This window comes from Trichechus manatus, unplaced genomic scaffold (genome assembly GCF_000243295.1).
Source record: "Trichechus manatus latirostris isolate Lorelei unplaced genomic scaffold, TriManLat1.0 scaffold00037, whole genome shotgun sequence".
NCBI classification, from domain to species: domain Eukaryota; kingdom Metazoa; phylum Chordata; class Mammalia; order Sirenia; family Trichechidae; genus Trichechus; species Trichechus manatus.
This window is the reverse complement of record NW_004443973.1, coordinates 19590475-19606288: the sequence shown is the minus strand read 5'-3', so window position 1 is coordinate 19606288 and position 15814 is coordinate 19590475. Positions and strand designations below refer to the sequence as shown.

The window sequence follows — 15814 nt, the reverse complement described above, 5'->3', positions numbered from 1 at the left end:
AAAATAAAATATTTTAATTTTTAAAACATAACAAAACTGATTAGACTATGTCTGTGGTGTCTTAAGTACACATTGTTTTATAAAATACCTCGGCAAAAGAAAATTTTGTAAAACATGTTTTAAACCTTGGTACTTGATTTCTTTATAAGAATGCTTTAAAAAAAAAACAACAACTTAGTTTAGCTATACTACGGGCTGGCATTCACTTTGATATGCAATTATATAAATACACAAATATTATGCTAATATAAACTAAACCATCAAACAAGACTTTCAACTCCAACTTGTGAAAAAACTACCTTGTAAACATCTAAACATAAATTTATCTTTCAACTCTGACTTTTTAGAGTTGAAAAGAAAATTTTATAAACTATATTACTTGTTATGCATTTGGGAATTTGCAGAATTGAATTACTTACAAATCTTCCTACAATAAATGGAGTAGAGAGATTATCTAAGTAAAGTGTTGCAAAGGAATTAAGCTTACCTCTCTAGTCACAAAGCATTCGATCGGGTATGTCAAAATGACAGTGACTCCATAACAAAACCTTCCAAATGTTACCAGGTCATCATTTCTGCAATAGTTTTCAAATAAATCTCCTAGAGAATAATATAAGTTTATTTAACAGATTCTGGATATTTGAGATAAATATCCAATAAGTGAGATATTAGATATCTATTATATGTGAAACTGTATTTCATTTCATTTAACTAAGAGACTAGATTACCAGGTCTAAATGTTTAAGTTCTTTTCTATTCAATACTATAAAGTTATTCACTGACATTAAAACCATGCTCCTCTTCAAGATGAATTCATCTCTAATAGTTTTTTTTTGTTCTTATTATTTGTTTTGCTAGGTTTGTTACAAATGTACATCAACTTCTGAAAAATATTTAATCCATTGTCTTCTCACACCAGAATCAACTCCCTAAACTCTTTTGTATTAGCTTGTAAACTTGCTTCTGGTCTTTGTTTCTGGTGACTTTATTATTATTATTATTATTTTTTTAAAAGTCTGTTAAAATAAATAAATTTCCTTTTGAAATGCTATTCTTAGATCAAGGACAATCTTGAAAGGAAGAGTAGACCAGTACGTCTGGGGAGCTGAATTTCCTGTGTATCATGCTATAGGGTTTAATCAAAAACCCAGGGCCACAGCAAGGAATTCCAAACATTCAGATCTTTCACGGCATCTGATGAACTCAAGTGTAAATACATTAATTTAAAACTGGCTATTTCCTAGGAAGAACATTATATTTAATTAGTTCCAAGCTAAATGACGGACCGTGTCTACTTTGAACCAGTTATTATTTGGAGACAGTCGCTTCTCAGATAACTGCGAAGAAATACAAGGATCTAATGAGGTTATGGAGTCCCTGTGTGGAGCAAAGGTTAACATACTTGGCTGCTCACCGAAAGCTTGGAGGTTTGAGTTCATCAAGAGTTGCCTCAGAAGAAAGGCCTGGTAATTTACTTCTGAAAAATCAACCATTGAAAACCCTACGGAGCACAGTTCTACTATGACACATAGGGGGTTGCCATGAGTCGGAGCTGATTTAGACGGCAACAGGTAATGAGGGCACAGAAGTCATGTCAACAAAAAATGTTTCCTAATGTTAAAACAAAGAGCAGTTGAGCCTGTTTATTTCCTGAATGCTTAGATTTTAGAATGTTGGTGGTCTTTTTTCAATTAAACCAAATAGAATATTGGATCAAAGTCACCCACTGCTACTCTGTTTTAAAAGAAAACAAAACAATAATGCCTCTGTACTTTTTTTCATTAAAAAGCTGAATACACTAAATGACCTGGCCCTTCCCAAGACTGACTTTCAGTGACTTGGCTCCCCTTCTCCTATCAACTAGAGCAAATGTACATTACTTTCCAGTGTTCCTTTTGGGCAGAAGGAGATTAAAAAACAAAGCACAAGCGGCAGAAACCTGCTTGAAGGTTGATTGAAAAGATTCCAGCACGCTCAGAAAAAAGGACTGAAGCTGTCTGTTCACTAACCTCTCCACTAAGAAATGGGCCCTGCACATTTTCAAAAGTCACTGGGAATGTCAAGACGAATCTAGAGTTCCCACTGTGAATGTCAAGGAGAATCTAGAACTCCCCCTGCTTTATAAGCTGCAGTTTATCTACTGAAAAGTGGAAGAAAAGAAGCATGCAACTTGCACAAACAAGACCAGATCTGCCTAAGGTGAAATGGCCTGAAGAAACAATGTCAGCTTAATCTAGCTTGAGTCTAAATGTATTTTAGGGAATTACACCTAGGAAAAAAAAACCCAAAAACCAAAAACTGCCAGCTTTGTTATATAAAGATTTAATTATTTCTGAGGAATTGCCACTGATAAAAACACCAGGAAGGTGTGACTAAGAAAAAGGGTTTATGTTTTACAGAAAAGGCATTAAAAACCAAGGTTCTGTACTCCCTGAAGCCTATATGTTACTTATTTTGGCAAAGTACATACCAATAACGATACATGGCAATGTATGAGACCCAGTTCTTACCAAGATTTTCTAGTTCACCTTGTTATTGCACTCTAACGGCACAGGCATGTATTATACTTCTGACTGCACTGTACTGATATTAATCACTATATGTGAGACCACCTTTCTTCATTTCCTGATAAATCTCTGCTTATAATCATTACTCTCTATTCAAAATAATGCAGCCATCTTCCCAAGAGCACCTCAGTGTCACCAAAAAATGAAGCTAAGAGGAGCTGGAGGCTAAGAGACGGTTTTTAATGCGTCATGGTTGACCAAAATAGGGGTGGCAGCAAGACAGAATGGAAAGAAAACTAGACTGGGAATCAGACTTGTTTTCTAATTTGTCACCAGCTAGCTCGGGCAAGTTACTTCACCTCTTTGTGTTTTTAGCATGGGGTAAAACTAGTTATTCCACTTACCTTCAAAGGGTTGTATGAAGGTCAAATGAGATAAAAGACCTGCAAAAGCTATGAAATGTATGAATCACAGTATTTAGCAGGCTGTCAGAATACTCTTAACTATTACACTATAGAGATGATTAAATATAAGGGTAAAAGAAGGTAGAAGAGATGACTACTCAGTTTTTGGGCCTGGGTAAATAGAAGAAAAGAGATGTAAGTTTGGTGTGAGCAAGTTGATGGGGAGGAAGGGATTGGTTTTGTGGGAAAGATGATGTTTTGTGTTCAAGGCAAGAGGCTGATAATTTAAAAAAAAAAAGGTCTGGACTATATTTAAAACAATGAAAGTCTCCAGAGAATTTGTGGAAAGAAAAGCAAGTGACTTGCTTGAGTTAGAAATTGGGGGTGGGGAGTTGGAAAGAGGAATCACTTGGAGAGAAAAAAAATAGATTGAGAGAGAAAGAATAATCATGATGGTAGAGTAACGCTTTTTCCTCTAAGGGAGCAAAGAAAGGATGTTCAGTAGTGTTGAGTGATTCAGATAAGTCCAGGATAATCAGAACCAAGAAGAAAATTAGTAGCTTTGAAGATGAAGAGGCCATTGATGCCTTTGAAAGTTAAGCTGCAGTGGAATACTAGAGAGGGAAGTCAGATTCATGTGCTTGGACGTAAAAGTGTGCAGGATGGGAGGAGAGAGTATGAATTACAGAAATAAGTTTAGCAGTTAAACAAAACAAAACAAAACAAAACTCATTGCCATCCAGTTGATTCTGACTCATAGCGACCCTGTAGGACAGAGTAGAACTGTCCCATAGGGTTTCCAAGGAGCGGCTGGTGGATTTGAACTTCCGAACTTTTGGTTAGCAGCCAAACTCTTAACCTCTGTGCCACCACTTAAAGAAGGAGAAAATTACGAAACAGATACAGCAGAGAAACAGGAGGGCAGAAGAGAATGAGTGAAAGAGATAGCGATACTTTGACGTACAACATGGGGTACACTTATACCCAAAATTGGTGATGGCACCAATCCACATGAACACCAAATGATATGATAAGATTTACTCTCTCATTTTACCTTGTGTGAAGCCAGTAAATGTCAAGTATCCACAGGTAGCAAATAGCATACTGATCGATACAGAAACCAAGACAGACACATGGATGATACGAGACCACTTAGCTACTGTTGGTTCTTCCAAAGAACCATAAACTAAGAAGCAATTATGGTGGCAAATAAATGCTACAATACAAAAGAGAGAGAGAGACAGCATTATTAAAGCAAGCATCAGGGTTTTCTTTTTCAGTTCTGAAAATTAGTTCAGAGATGTATGTTACTTTGGAATGCCAATGAACTAAAGTTCAAATATAGTAATCTAGTAACAGGTCAGAAAAACATTTTTTTCTAACAGTTCTAGAAATGAGAAAATGTATTCACATCAGGCTTATGTGGTCTTTTCATGTCATTCTTGATATAAACCAGGCCTATCCAACTTTCCCAGTTTCCTTTTTCTAGTGGCCCTTCCCATCCTGAGGAAAATCTAAACACCACCATATTTTCAGCCCATCGCTTCCTTTGCAATCTTGGATATAACAGAATGGTGGCTTCAGACATCTGGCCAATTAGCAATACTCTGTGTGCAAGGTTTTGAAGAAGTCGTAACACTTGCTAGACTTCCAAGTTAAGAAACAAGCTGTCGATAATAAGTTTTCTGCACAAGAAAGAGATTTGTCCAAATCAAAAGAAATTTTAGTGATGAGTGAGAGAAGTTGGAGCCTAATTTTATGTTGGCACAAACTAGATCATCTGCTACTAACAGGAAGTCTAAAAGTTAGGACATCTGCTAGTCAGACACAAACAGTACTTTTTCATGTTACACATGTCTTCATGTGGAAAATGGGCTTTTGAAACCATGTACTTACCAAATGACATAACACCAACAGCCTGAATGGCGTTAGACTTTGCAAATACCCAGGCATCTTCTGTTTTGGGTCTAGAAGAGAAATCAGTTAATTTGATGAATGATTAAACAAATACAAACACAAGCAAGCATATCAGAGAACAAAAAGTGGTGTTACAAATTTAAACTCAGTATCTTTAAGCTAAAAATTAATAAGATCTCTCATTAGTTTTATTTAATCAAATGTCTCAGGAATATCAATATTATCTCTTCACCCCAGTCCTTTAAAATGTATGTCAAATATTTGGAAAGACTATTTTTACATATGTAAAGTATTTGTTGACTATTTAATTTTGTAAATTTATTTATTTACTCATCAAGCTAAAAACAAATATTTATTATGCACTTACCAGCTGAGATACTCACTGAGGGAGATACAGAGATTGATAACTTAATGTTCTTTCCTAATATACTGCCCTTTGTTCCTCTCTAACTCATTCTTCCAGACTCATCTTACCCAAGGGAAATTCATAGTCAGCATGACAGTCAGTAAATATTAGTGTCACCATTTAACACATGAGGAAAGTCAAGCTCTGGGTGGCAAAGTAACTTGTCAAGTGTCCACAGATAATAAGTGAAGAAGTTGAGATGTGTCTCCTTGTTCTGTCCATCCCAATATCTCTTCCATACTGAACTGTCAGTGGGCTCAAATTCTCACCTGTGGTTATACCTCTCAAGGGAATTTTGGAAGTAGGTGCACTTTAAATAGCTCGAAGCAGTCTTTTTCCCAAAGGAATTAAAATATTTGCTAGCTGATATACTGACAGGGATTGGTCTACCTGATTAACTCATCCTTGAGTAATGGTGATAAATACAGGTCCAAGATCAGACAGGCTGTGTTGTTCTTCTGGTCCCTGCCACTTATTAATTGCGTGATCTTAGGCAAGTTACTTAACCTCTCTGTGCTTCAGTTTGTGTGGATTATGCAAGATAAATATGTAAAACTTTTGGAAGAGGGCCTGGCACATAGTAAATGTTCAATAAATGGTCACTACTATTATTATGGAGCCCTGGTGGTATAGTGGTTAAGAGTTCAGGCTGCTAACCAAAGATCAGGAGTCTGAATCCACCAGGCGCTTCTTGGAAACCCTATGGGGCAGTTCTACTCTGTCCTATAGGGTTGCTAAGAGTTGGAATTGACTCAACAGGGTTTTTGTTTTTTTTTGATTCATTATTATTATTATTATGTTATTAATATTGTTATTATTACTTACTCTTATTTAATAAAAGGTAATAACAAGTCTAAAAGTATGTCCAGCCTCCTTGAGAAGGATAAGCTTGAGTGAGACCTAAAATAATACATAAAGATAGAAGAGGGGGACAGGGCAAGGGCCCTAGAAAGCATGCCGGCACTGGGTGTTTTAAACAAAAAAGAAGAAATCTGAAGATCATATCTGCCTGTTTCATAGGTTTGTTATTCATTCTCTACTGAAAGAAGACACAAAATAGTACTGTTTGTTTTGTCAAAGTTTGTGATGTTTATGCATTATATCATCTTTCTTTCCATGTATAAAAGAACTTTACAGAGAGATTAGCTTGCAAGGGCGGCTAACACGGCTTGCTTTAAGTCCCACAGCTTTTTGAGTGGGAGCTGCTGCCACCTGCTGCCTCCACTACTCTTATTGCAGTGATTACTAAAAGATAGCAACCTGCCTGTCAAATTCCAATGTTAATGTGGAAAACATATTTTTTCCACAATCCTTAAAAAAAATGACTTAGATCAGGCAGCACTAACAGCTGTAGAAACTTGAAGATTGTCTAATCTTCAGCTATGTTACTTAGTCTTTTCCTGTAAGGGTTTTTACACATGAAACATATTGCATGGTTGTTGTCCCCCCCACCCCCCCATATAGCTTGTGATGGTGTTCTACTTTTCAAATCCTGGATTGTAATAAAAATGTAGGATTTTCATTTTTTTCCTTCCTCTTAAGATGTTTTTTTTGTGCACTTGATTCCTTAAGTATTTTACTAAATAAAATGGAGTGTGAAATAGTACCTAGCTATACTTCTGGATTTTCTATGTTCATCTTAATGATGGTGATTTTATAAGATGGAAAGTGCAAAAAAAAAAAAAAAAAGTTACAGATAGAAAGATACATGTGTCCAAATCTAGGGAACGAGAACGAGATATTCACTATGGCTTTCCAATCACCTATAAAATAGGCTGGACTGAATTCCAGATATAATCAGTCCCAGAAACAACCAGTTCCACAGAAGAAAAAGAGAAAGTTCTGGTATATTTATGAGATTGCTGTAACGTTGATACTCAGGCTGGATAAGAAAGTGAAGTTACAGACTGTTCTGATTTAAAAATATAGATGCTAAAATGCAAGATAAAATATTATCAAATGCAATCGCGCACTGTATAAGAAAAAAGTCATGACTAAGAAGGATGCTCAAATAAATGTCAGGATAGTTTAATAACAGAAAAATGTATTAATGTAATTTACCACAGATTAAGGGAGGAATAAGCTTATAACCATTTCAAAATATGTAGAAAAGTATACAAATTCAATATTTATTTGGATAAACATGCTAAGCAAACTAGTAAGAAAATTGAACTTTCTTAATATGATAAATACTGTCTACCAAAACTTACAGCAAATGACATATTTTAAATTGAAAAGTTAAAGCATCACAATTAAAGGTAGAAACCAGATAAGAATGTTCACTATTACTGCTTCCAAAATAACTACTAGAATTTTAATTAATGAAATAAAAAAAGAAGTAATAAGAGGTGTAAGCATTGGAAAGGGGGAAACAAATATTTGTACACAATATAACTGTGACAGAAAATGTCAGAGAATCATTGGAATTAATAACAGTATTCAGTAAGTTTACTGAATAAAAACTGAATACACAAAAATCAACAGGGTTGATGTATATAAATAACAATCAATTAAAAATATTTTAAATGGTAGTGACAACAAAAACACTAAATATTTCAAAAGATATGCATGATATTACTGGATAAAATTATATAATTGTATAATATATAATTGTATTGCAAGATACAAATAAAGGGAGAGCTATACCATATTTGTCATGGATTGAACTATGTCCCTCCAAAAATGTGTGTAACAGTTTGGCTGGGCCATGATTCCTGGTATTGTGTGATTTTCCTGTATGTTATAAATCCTGCCTCTATGATGTTAATGAGGGAGGATGGGTGGCAGTTGTGTTAGTAAGGCAGGACTTAATCTACAAGATTGGATTGTGTCCTGAGGCAATCTCTTGAGATATAAAAGAGAGAAGTGAGCAGAGAGTCAGGAGGACTTCATACCACCAAGAAAGCAGTGCCAGGAGCAGAGTGTGTCCTTTGGACCCAGGGTCCCCATGCAGAGAAGCTCCTAGTCCAGCGGAACACTGATGAAAAGGCCGACAAAGACAGAAAGCCTTCCCCTGGAGCTGACACCCTGAATTCAGACTTTTAGCCTACTTTACTGTGAAGAAATAAATTTTTCTTTGTTAAAGCCATCCACTTGTGGTATTTCTGTTATAGCAGCACTAGATGATTAACAGAATTTGGTACCGAGAGAGTAGGGTGCTGCTCTAACATACCTAAAATGTGGAAGAAGTTTTGAAACTGTGAATGGATAGATCAGTGGCAGAAGCAAACGACCAGCAGCAGCAGAGAACCTGCAGCAGCAGAGAAGCGACAGTGGCAGAGAACCAACAGCAGCAGAACCAGGAGACCAGTGCAAGCCGGTGCTGGAGCCAACGCACAGAGGGAGAGAGCTGAGTGCCTGTGCTCAGGAGGCTTCCTGGCAGAGTGGGGTGCCTCTGGGCACTTACCGGTGGAACTACAGAGCTTTGGAACACTTGCCCCAGCAGGGCAGATGCAGGCCTGAGGCCCAAGGGCCAACAGGCCACAGGAAACAGAAGCAGAAGCATAAGCTGAAGAGACAAGGGACACAAGAAGCTAAGCTGCCTCAGTCTCAAAAGGTATGGCCATGACCTCAGGGGTTTCTAAAGGTGGAGCCATGGCCTCTGGTGTTTCTAAGGGTGGAGTTGTCACTCAGATGGACTAGGAGAATGGTGTGCCTAAAGCCGAGGGAGCAGAGTTGTTGTCCCAGTGGGGCTGGAAGGCGGAGCTGAAGCCCAGGGCTGAGGAGTCTCCACTAAGAATCTGGAGAGTGTGGGCAATACCTAGAGTCTGGAGGGCAGGGCCATTGTGTAAATTGTCTCAGAGACCAGAGGATTATTTTCAAAGCCTTGAAGGCTAATGTAATGTGTTCTGCTGACTTGCTTGGTGTCTGTTATCCCTTCTTTCTCTGCAATTTCTCCCATTTGTAATGGAAATGTCTAGCTTGTGTCTGTTCTGCCATTGTATCTTTGGAAGCAGATAACTTGTATTCTAGATTTCACAGACGAAAAGGAATTTTTGGATTTTGGACTTGGAGTTAAGACTTTTGCTATGATATGATGGGCTGAATATGTTTTCCATATTGCAAGGATGTGATTTTTGGGGGGGGGGGCAAAGGGTGGAATGTCATGGATTGAATTATGTCCCCCCAAAATGTATCAATTTGGCTGGGCTACAATTCCTGGTATTGTGTGATTTTCCTATATGTTGTAAATCCTGCCTCTATGATGTTAAGGAGGGAGGATGGGTGGCAGTTGTGTTAGTAAAGCAGGACTCAGTCTACAAGATTGGATTTTGTCCTGAGGCAATCTCTTGAGATATAAAAGAGAGAAGTGAGCAGAGAGACAGGGGGACCTCATATCACCAAGAAAGCAGTGCCAGGAGCAGGGTGTGTCCTTTGGACCCCGGGTCCCTGCGCAGAGAAGCTCCTAGTCCAGGGGAATATTGACGAGAAGGCCGACAGAGGGAGAAAGTCTTCCCCTGGAGCTGACGCCCTGAATTCAGACTTTTAGCCTACTTTACTGTGAAGAAATAAATTTCTCTTTGTTAAAGCCATCCACTTGTGGTATTTCTGTTATAGCAGCACTAGATGACTAAGATAATATCTAATACATGATTAGAAAAATTCAATATCATGTAGGTGTCAATTCTCCTCAAATTAATATTTAAATTCAATGAATAAAATATGATACTGAGGTAGAAAATAATTTCTTTTAAAAAGTCATAAAAGCAAAAACCATAAAGGACAATATTAAAAAACCTGATCAAATCAACAGAAGTTAAATGTAAAATGTCTATAAAATAAAATAATCCATAAACAAAGTTAAAAAAACTGGGAGATAAGATTTGTTTAACATACGGCCAAGAAAGGGTTATTACCTAGTGTATATTAAACACTCTTGCAAGTCAATAAGAAAAAATAAACAATCCAATGCACAATGAACAATCAATAGAAAAGGAAATGAGAATGCTAGTAAATATGTAAAAAGTTGATCAACCTCCCTAATAATTAGGGAAATTAAAATGAAATCCACAAAAAGAGCATTTCACACCTAATACAACAATACCAATGTTGATAAGTTGAAAAGTTATGTATATTTTGCAAACATACTAATCAATACTATATATTGTTTTCAATACATAAATGCATAATAAAAGTATAAAAGAGTGAATAGGAATGATTTGAAACAACTTAAGAATAGTTACCTCTGGGGAAAGAAATAAATCTAACTTGATAATAATAATCTCTGGGGAAAGAGAAATGAATCAACTTTTAAAAATGATAGTCTATTGTGGATGACCCTATGGGGCAATTCTACTCTGTCCTATACGTTCGCTGTGAGTTAGAATCGACTCAGTGGCAATGGGTTTTTGGTTTATTGTGGATAAAGATTTCCTAGGGACAGCTTTGTAGCAGTTTTCAGCCTTGACATAGAAAATCCTCCCTTCCCCCTTGGACAAATATTTTTTAAAAGAACAATCACTTCTCTTATCCTGAAAAATCTCGATGAATATTTAGCTATATGCTTGTAAGAAACTTTTTTTGGGGGAAGGGGGGAACAGTGTGGAGGAGGTTATGAGGAATTCAATTCATTTTGCAAAATTGTCACAGTTTGGATTTTTGAATTGGGCATTTCATCCTGTTTTGAAAGACAACCTCCTTATCCTTACAACAGCTGGGTAGTAATAAGGCAAAGCAGTAGGAAGCAAGTCTACCAAATATATCTCCAGTCTTCACAGACTTATGAAAACAAGCTTCAGAGTGATTGCTTCTCATCCTCAGAACATTAGACCTCTGGATGAGGAGGATCAAATAATATCACGTCTCTCTATGGCACCTGTCCAAACTCTTTTCTGCTAAACACAGGCACCTTCCAAATCGTACAATCTCAGCAGAGCCTTCGTTTTTGTTAAGAGAGACTCACATATTAACCTCTTCAACTAGACACATCTGAGACTTAAGTGCTCTGGCTGGCGAACAAACAAAGGCTCTGCGTTTCCTGTCACACCACAAGCCATTAACGACACAGACCTGCCCAATTTCCCCAGCTCTGGCATCAGATGACAGCTTTCTTCTGCTTTCTAGCTCCCTGCTCACTTTTATTCTGATTTTGTACTATAGACAATTGTGATTTATGTGAAAACATAAAGTGATTCAGGAAAATTCTTCTTGGAAATCACTCAAAACATCAGAACTGATCCATTATTTTCAAAACACAAAATTTTTAAAAAGCCGATCTTGAGTTAAATTTACATAAAACATCATGCTGATTTTTGCCAAAACATAATTTTTTATATGGATCATATAAAAAGCTAGCACAGCTTGGCATCATAAACATCACAAGCATTTCCTTTTTGCTATTTGAGACACCAACCTCTTCTGATCCTTATTCTGTCACCTACTGTCTTCTTTTTTTTTTTTACTTCTGTCTCCAATTCCTCTGTCAGCTCTAAAAATTGGTGTTAACTGTGTTACCCTCTGTGGATTGGGACTGAAGACTGAGAATGGATTGGGTGGGCAGGATTTCACTCTTTTAATACAACGAAAGGTTGTTAGAAATTGTTAGAATTAGGGTTTTTGTTGTTTTTCTCTATTGTGCTTTTCACAAAACAGAATTAAATGAAAGTAAAATGTGTTTATATTAAACATAATTTAAGATGTGAGTGCCAGATAGTTGTTTTCCATTAGATTTCTACTTGGGTTGTGCTTCTTTTCACCTTATATCCTGTCCTTGCACAATCTTGTCTGCACCAAACTCTCCTTAGACTCCACGCTTGCATTTCCAAAACTTTAGGTGATTTTTCCTCCTTCCTCCTCCTACGTCCACCAAGGGTTAATCAAAATCGAGAAACCAAAATATTAGAAATTTGCTATGTTTTTACCAGATTTGCTTCTTTTCCTATCCTGTTACTAACTTAAAAAAGTTTGGGTCCTTCCTCTATGTTTCCATAGCATTTCGCTCAAAATTTTAATAATGATTCTATTGGAAGTCTCTCTAACGTGTTTATCCAAATCCCACCCCCCACAATGTTGTTGTTGTTGTTGTGTCCTGTTAAGTCAATTCTAACTCATAGTGACCCTACAAGCTATAAGAAATCTGCAGGGAGGGATTCTGCTATATTCATTTTTGCAATCCCACTACCTAGGAGGTGACTGACCCCAGTTGGCATTTAATAAATGCTTATTGACTGACTCTTCCATTTTCTTCCTTTGGTGGGTAATTTCTGAACTTTCTACCAGTCTGTTTGTCTATGCTGGAAACCTTGGTGTCACCCTAGCAAATTCCTGCTGCCTCATTCCCCTCATTCAGTCACTAAGACCTACTGACTTTATGAGCTTAAAATTACCTGAATTTTCCCTGCTTATTTTCACCAGCCTTGCCCTTAAACAGTTCCAGTTGTCTTTTGCCTGGACACTTGCTAAGGCCTTCTTCTAGGTCTTTATACCCCCGATCTATTCCTCACCTCCACAGCAGGAGAAGTCCAATTAGAGGGGATATCTGATCTCCTTCTTAAGAACTTCCAATGTCCCATCAACTGAAGAATAAATCCAAGCTTCTTAGCACTACACATAAAGCTTTCCTACCATTTTGGGCTCTGCCAACCTCTCTAGACTCATCCCCTTTCACGCTCTAGCTGAACTTTCAGCTCAACCTCACCAAAACTCTAGTCACTTCCTAAGCATAGAAGCCATATAGGTGGTGGTGATGGGGGTTAGGGGAGTTAGCAGGTGACCGTTCACGGCAGTTTTTCGAAAGAGACAATATGGAGACATGACATATGTTAAAACCATGATAAAATCAAATTAGAGGAACAATATAAAAGCAAGGTACAGTTTTTAAGAAAATTATCAAGGAAGACACCTTTGTTTTTATATATTAGCTCCTTCAATCAATGGCAAAGTACTCTTCCCCTTCAAGCCCTTCCTAATGTTAGAACCTTGAACTATTTCTGCCATTTCATATATCACACCTCTAGGCCTCACACACTTCTGCTAACAAATAGCTTCCAACTGCCCTCTTCTGACCCAAGTAATACCTACAAATTTTTTCAGCAGCAGATCAGATATTATCTTATTCTGAAACATGACCTCTCTGCTCAGGTTGGACTAAAGCCCTTTCCTCTGTTTCCATAGCACCCTGATGAATAAATTCTATTAAATATTATATTGAAATAATATTTCATATGTCTACTCCCTCTCCATGAGCTATAGGCATCTGAGGTCAGGGACGGTGCTTTCTTCATCTTGGTAGCCTCAGTATCTAGAGAAGTGACTGGCATTAGCAGGCATTTCATAAATGCTTACTGACTGCAAGAACAGGTTGTTCTATTTTTGTTCTTTGGTTGTGAGTCTGTACTAGTGACCAGTCTGGCTTATAACTGGAACTAGCACAAAGCTGAGAAACCTCATTAAGTCTGCCATGTATAAAAATAATTGGTGATTGGTGGAATGAATACTTAACATTGAGCAGCCTAGACCATTCCTGCAGTTCCATTAGCACTTAGAGTGACTGGACTAAGCAAACTTCTCCGAGAATGTATTGTCTTATAGAAGTTTTTCCTATGTTTATGTAGGCGTAAGTCAAATAACACTTCTACGATGCTGCTTTATGAAGGCAATCGAGCCCAATAGTGCTGCAGAACCTAAGAATAACCAAAACCAAACCCACTGCCGTCAAGTTGATTCCGACTCATAGTGATCCTATAGGACAGAGTAGAACTGCCCCATAGGATTTCCAAGGAGTGGCTGGTGGATTGGAAGTGCTGACCTTTTGGTTAGCAGCTGAGTTGTTAACCACTGAGCCACCAGGGCTCCAAAACCTCCAAAACCTAAGCATAGGTGGAGTCAAATGATATTTTAGAAAATGAGCTAACAAATTTTGCTAGCATGGAAGTAGCCTTAGGAAAATTTATCATAGACAGTAAACATTGTACATGAAATCTTTATTGTCTCAAGACAATTTTTATTATCTATTTACTCCAAATTTTTGATCAGTTAATACTCAAGGCGAATTAACTAAAACCAGAAGGCACATGGTTTCGTTAATTTTTCAATAGATCATTCAACAATTTTTGTTTGTTTTGCTGAATTCTAATTCTGTTGGACACTGTGCTGAGTAATGGGTATACAGTGTGATGAAAGCAAATGGAGGCCCTGTTCTTATGGAGCTTACAATATGGTAGGAAAGACAAAATAAACATACAGGGAAATACATAAAAGAAACATAAAGATAATTTAATGAATAGCATGATTTAAAAAAAAAAAAATCTGTGTTGATCCTTCTCATTTCCCATAGTGAAAACTCCAAAATTAACCAACCAAGTATTTTCAAGTATACTCAAATTCTGAATCTACCTTTGTTTATCACCCTCCTGAATAATAATCTCAACTCTGAAAAATAAAGGTTACTGGACATGAACACTCAAATTCCCTTCAATGGTCCTCAGAATGTATTCATAGTTCACGTTTCATACTCCCATCCTATTGTGTTAAGAGGAAGAAGTATCTCAGCTTCTTTCCAAGGATCAAACTATACCCTAACTTCTAACCTTTCAAGATCTCCTGGGGGATTTTTGGCTCTATCTTTTGGCTTGGTCTATAAGATGTCCAGTATTTCCCAAAGCAGAGGTATTTTTTAGGGGTCTTATTCCCTAAAGCCACTGTTTGGCCATGCTGCTTTAATTCACTGATGCTTTTCTCCAAAAAAAAGAGAGATTTGTCAAAGTCCCTTCTCTATCATTCACTCACTTCTTAACTCTCTATAACCTGGCTTCCACTTATACCATTTGATTGAAACTCCTGAAGGTTACCGGTGACCTCCTGTCACCTGAAATGGACATCTGTTGTTTTCACTATGCAATGGCCATTTTCCCTTCTATTGGGCATCAATGCCTTGATTTCCTTTGGGACTACCTCCTACCCCACTCTCTGTTCATGTGTTTCAGTTGAGTTGAATCTACTGTTTGCTCCAACAGTGAGCATGACCTAAACACAAGCAACTCAACGCAGGCCATGATGAGAGGGTCAGAATGGTCATAGGTCCTCATTTCTAGCCAATCAGAGCTAATGCTGGGAGTGAGATTGGAGGAACCCTAAAAAACAAAGTTGTTTTTCTTTTTATGGGACTTGGACCTGAATGAATACAAGCTGGAACTGCTGCATCCATCTTGCCACCATGAGGGGGCAGTCTTTCAGAAGCCAGAGCTAAAACAGGAAAAAGGATCAAGAAATGAAAAAAAGAAAGAAAAAAAAAAAACTATGTCACTGATTGAGCTCTTAAATCCAACCATATCTAATGACAGAACTAACCTTAAACTTTTCAGTTATGGGAGTCAATAAATCATTTTTTGCTTAAGTCAGTTTGGGTTTTGTGGTTGTTGTCACTGCAACAAAAAATGCAATAATTTACACTTCACTAAATAATTCACTGGCTAGCATTTGACAGACCTGATCATTCCTCTCCTCAATATGCGTTCTCCCTTTTTTTTTTTTTCTGTTATTCTTAGATGCTTTATCTTTTTTTTTTTCTTTTTATTGTACTTCAGGTGAAGGCTTACAAAACAAATAGTTTCTCATGAAACAGAAGTACACATGTTATTTTA

The 15814-nt window shown here is 37.2% G+C and overlaps 1 protein-coding gene across 3 annotated transcripts in view; it reads right to left on the bottom strand.

Moving 5' to 3' along the window:
* The window catches only part of SLC38A11 (solute carrier family 38 member 11), a 59902-nt gene that overhangs the window by 12298 nt on the left and 31790 nt on the right, over positions 1-15814 (bottom strand). For all 3 annotated transcript variants that reach the window (XM_004375573.2, XM_004375574.2, XM_004375575.1), the window contains 3 exons: positions 4808-4878; positions 3966-4127; positions 488-600 (listed from right to left, as the gene is read on the bottom strand). In XM_004375573.2, the coding sequence (XP_004375630.1) occupies positions 488-600; positions 3966-4127; positions 4808-4878 (346 nt within the window). The remainder of the gene's footprint in view (positions 1-487; positions 601-3965; positions 4128-4807; positions 4879-15814) is intronic.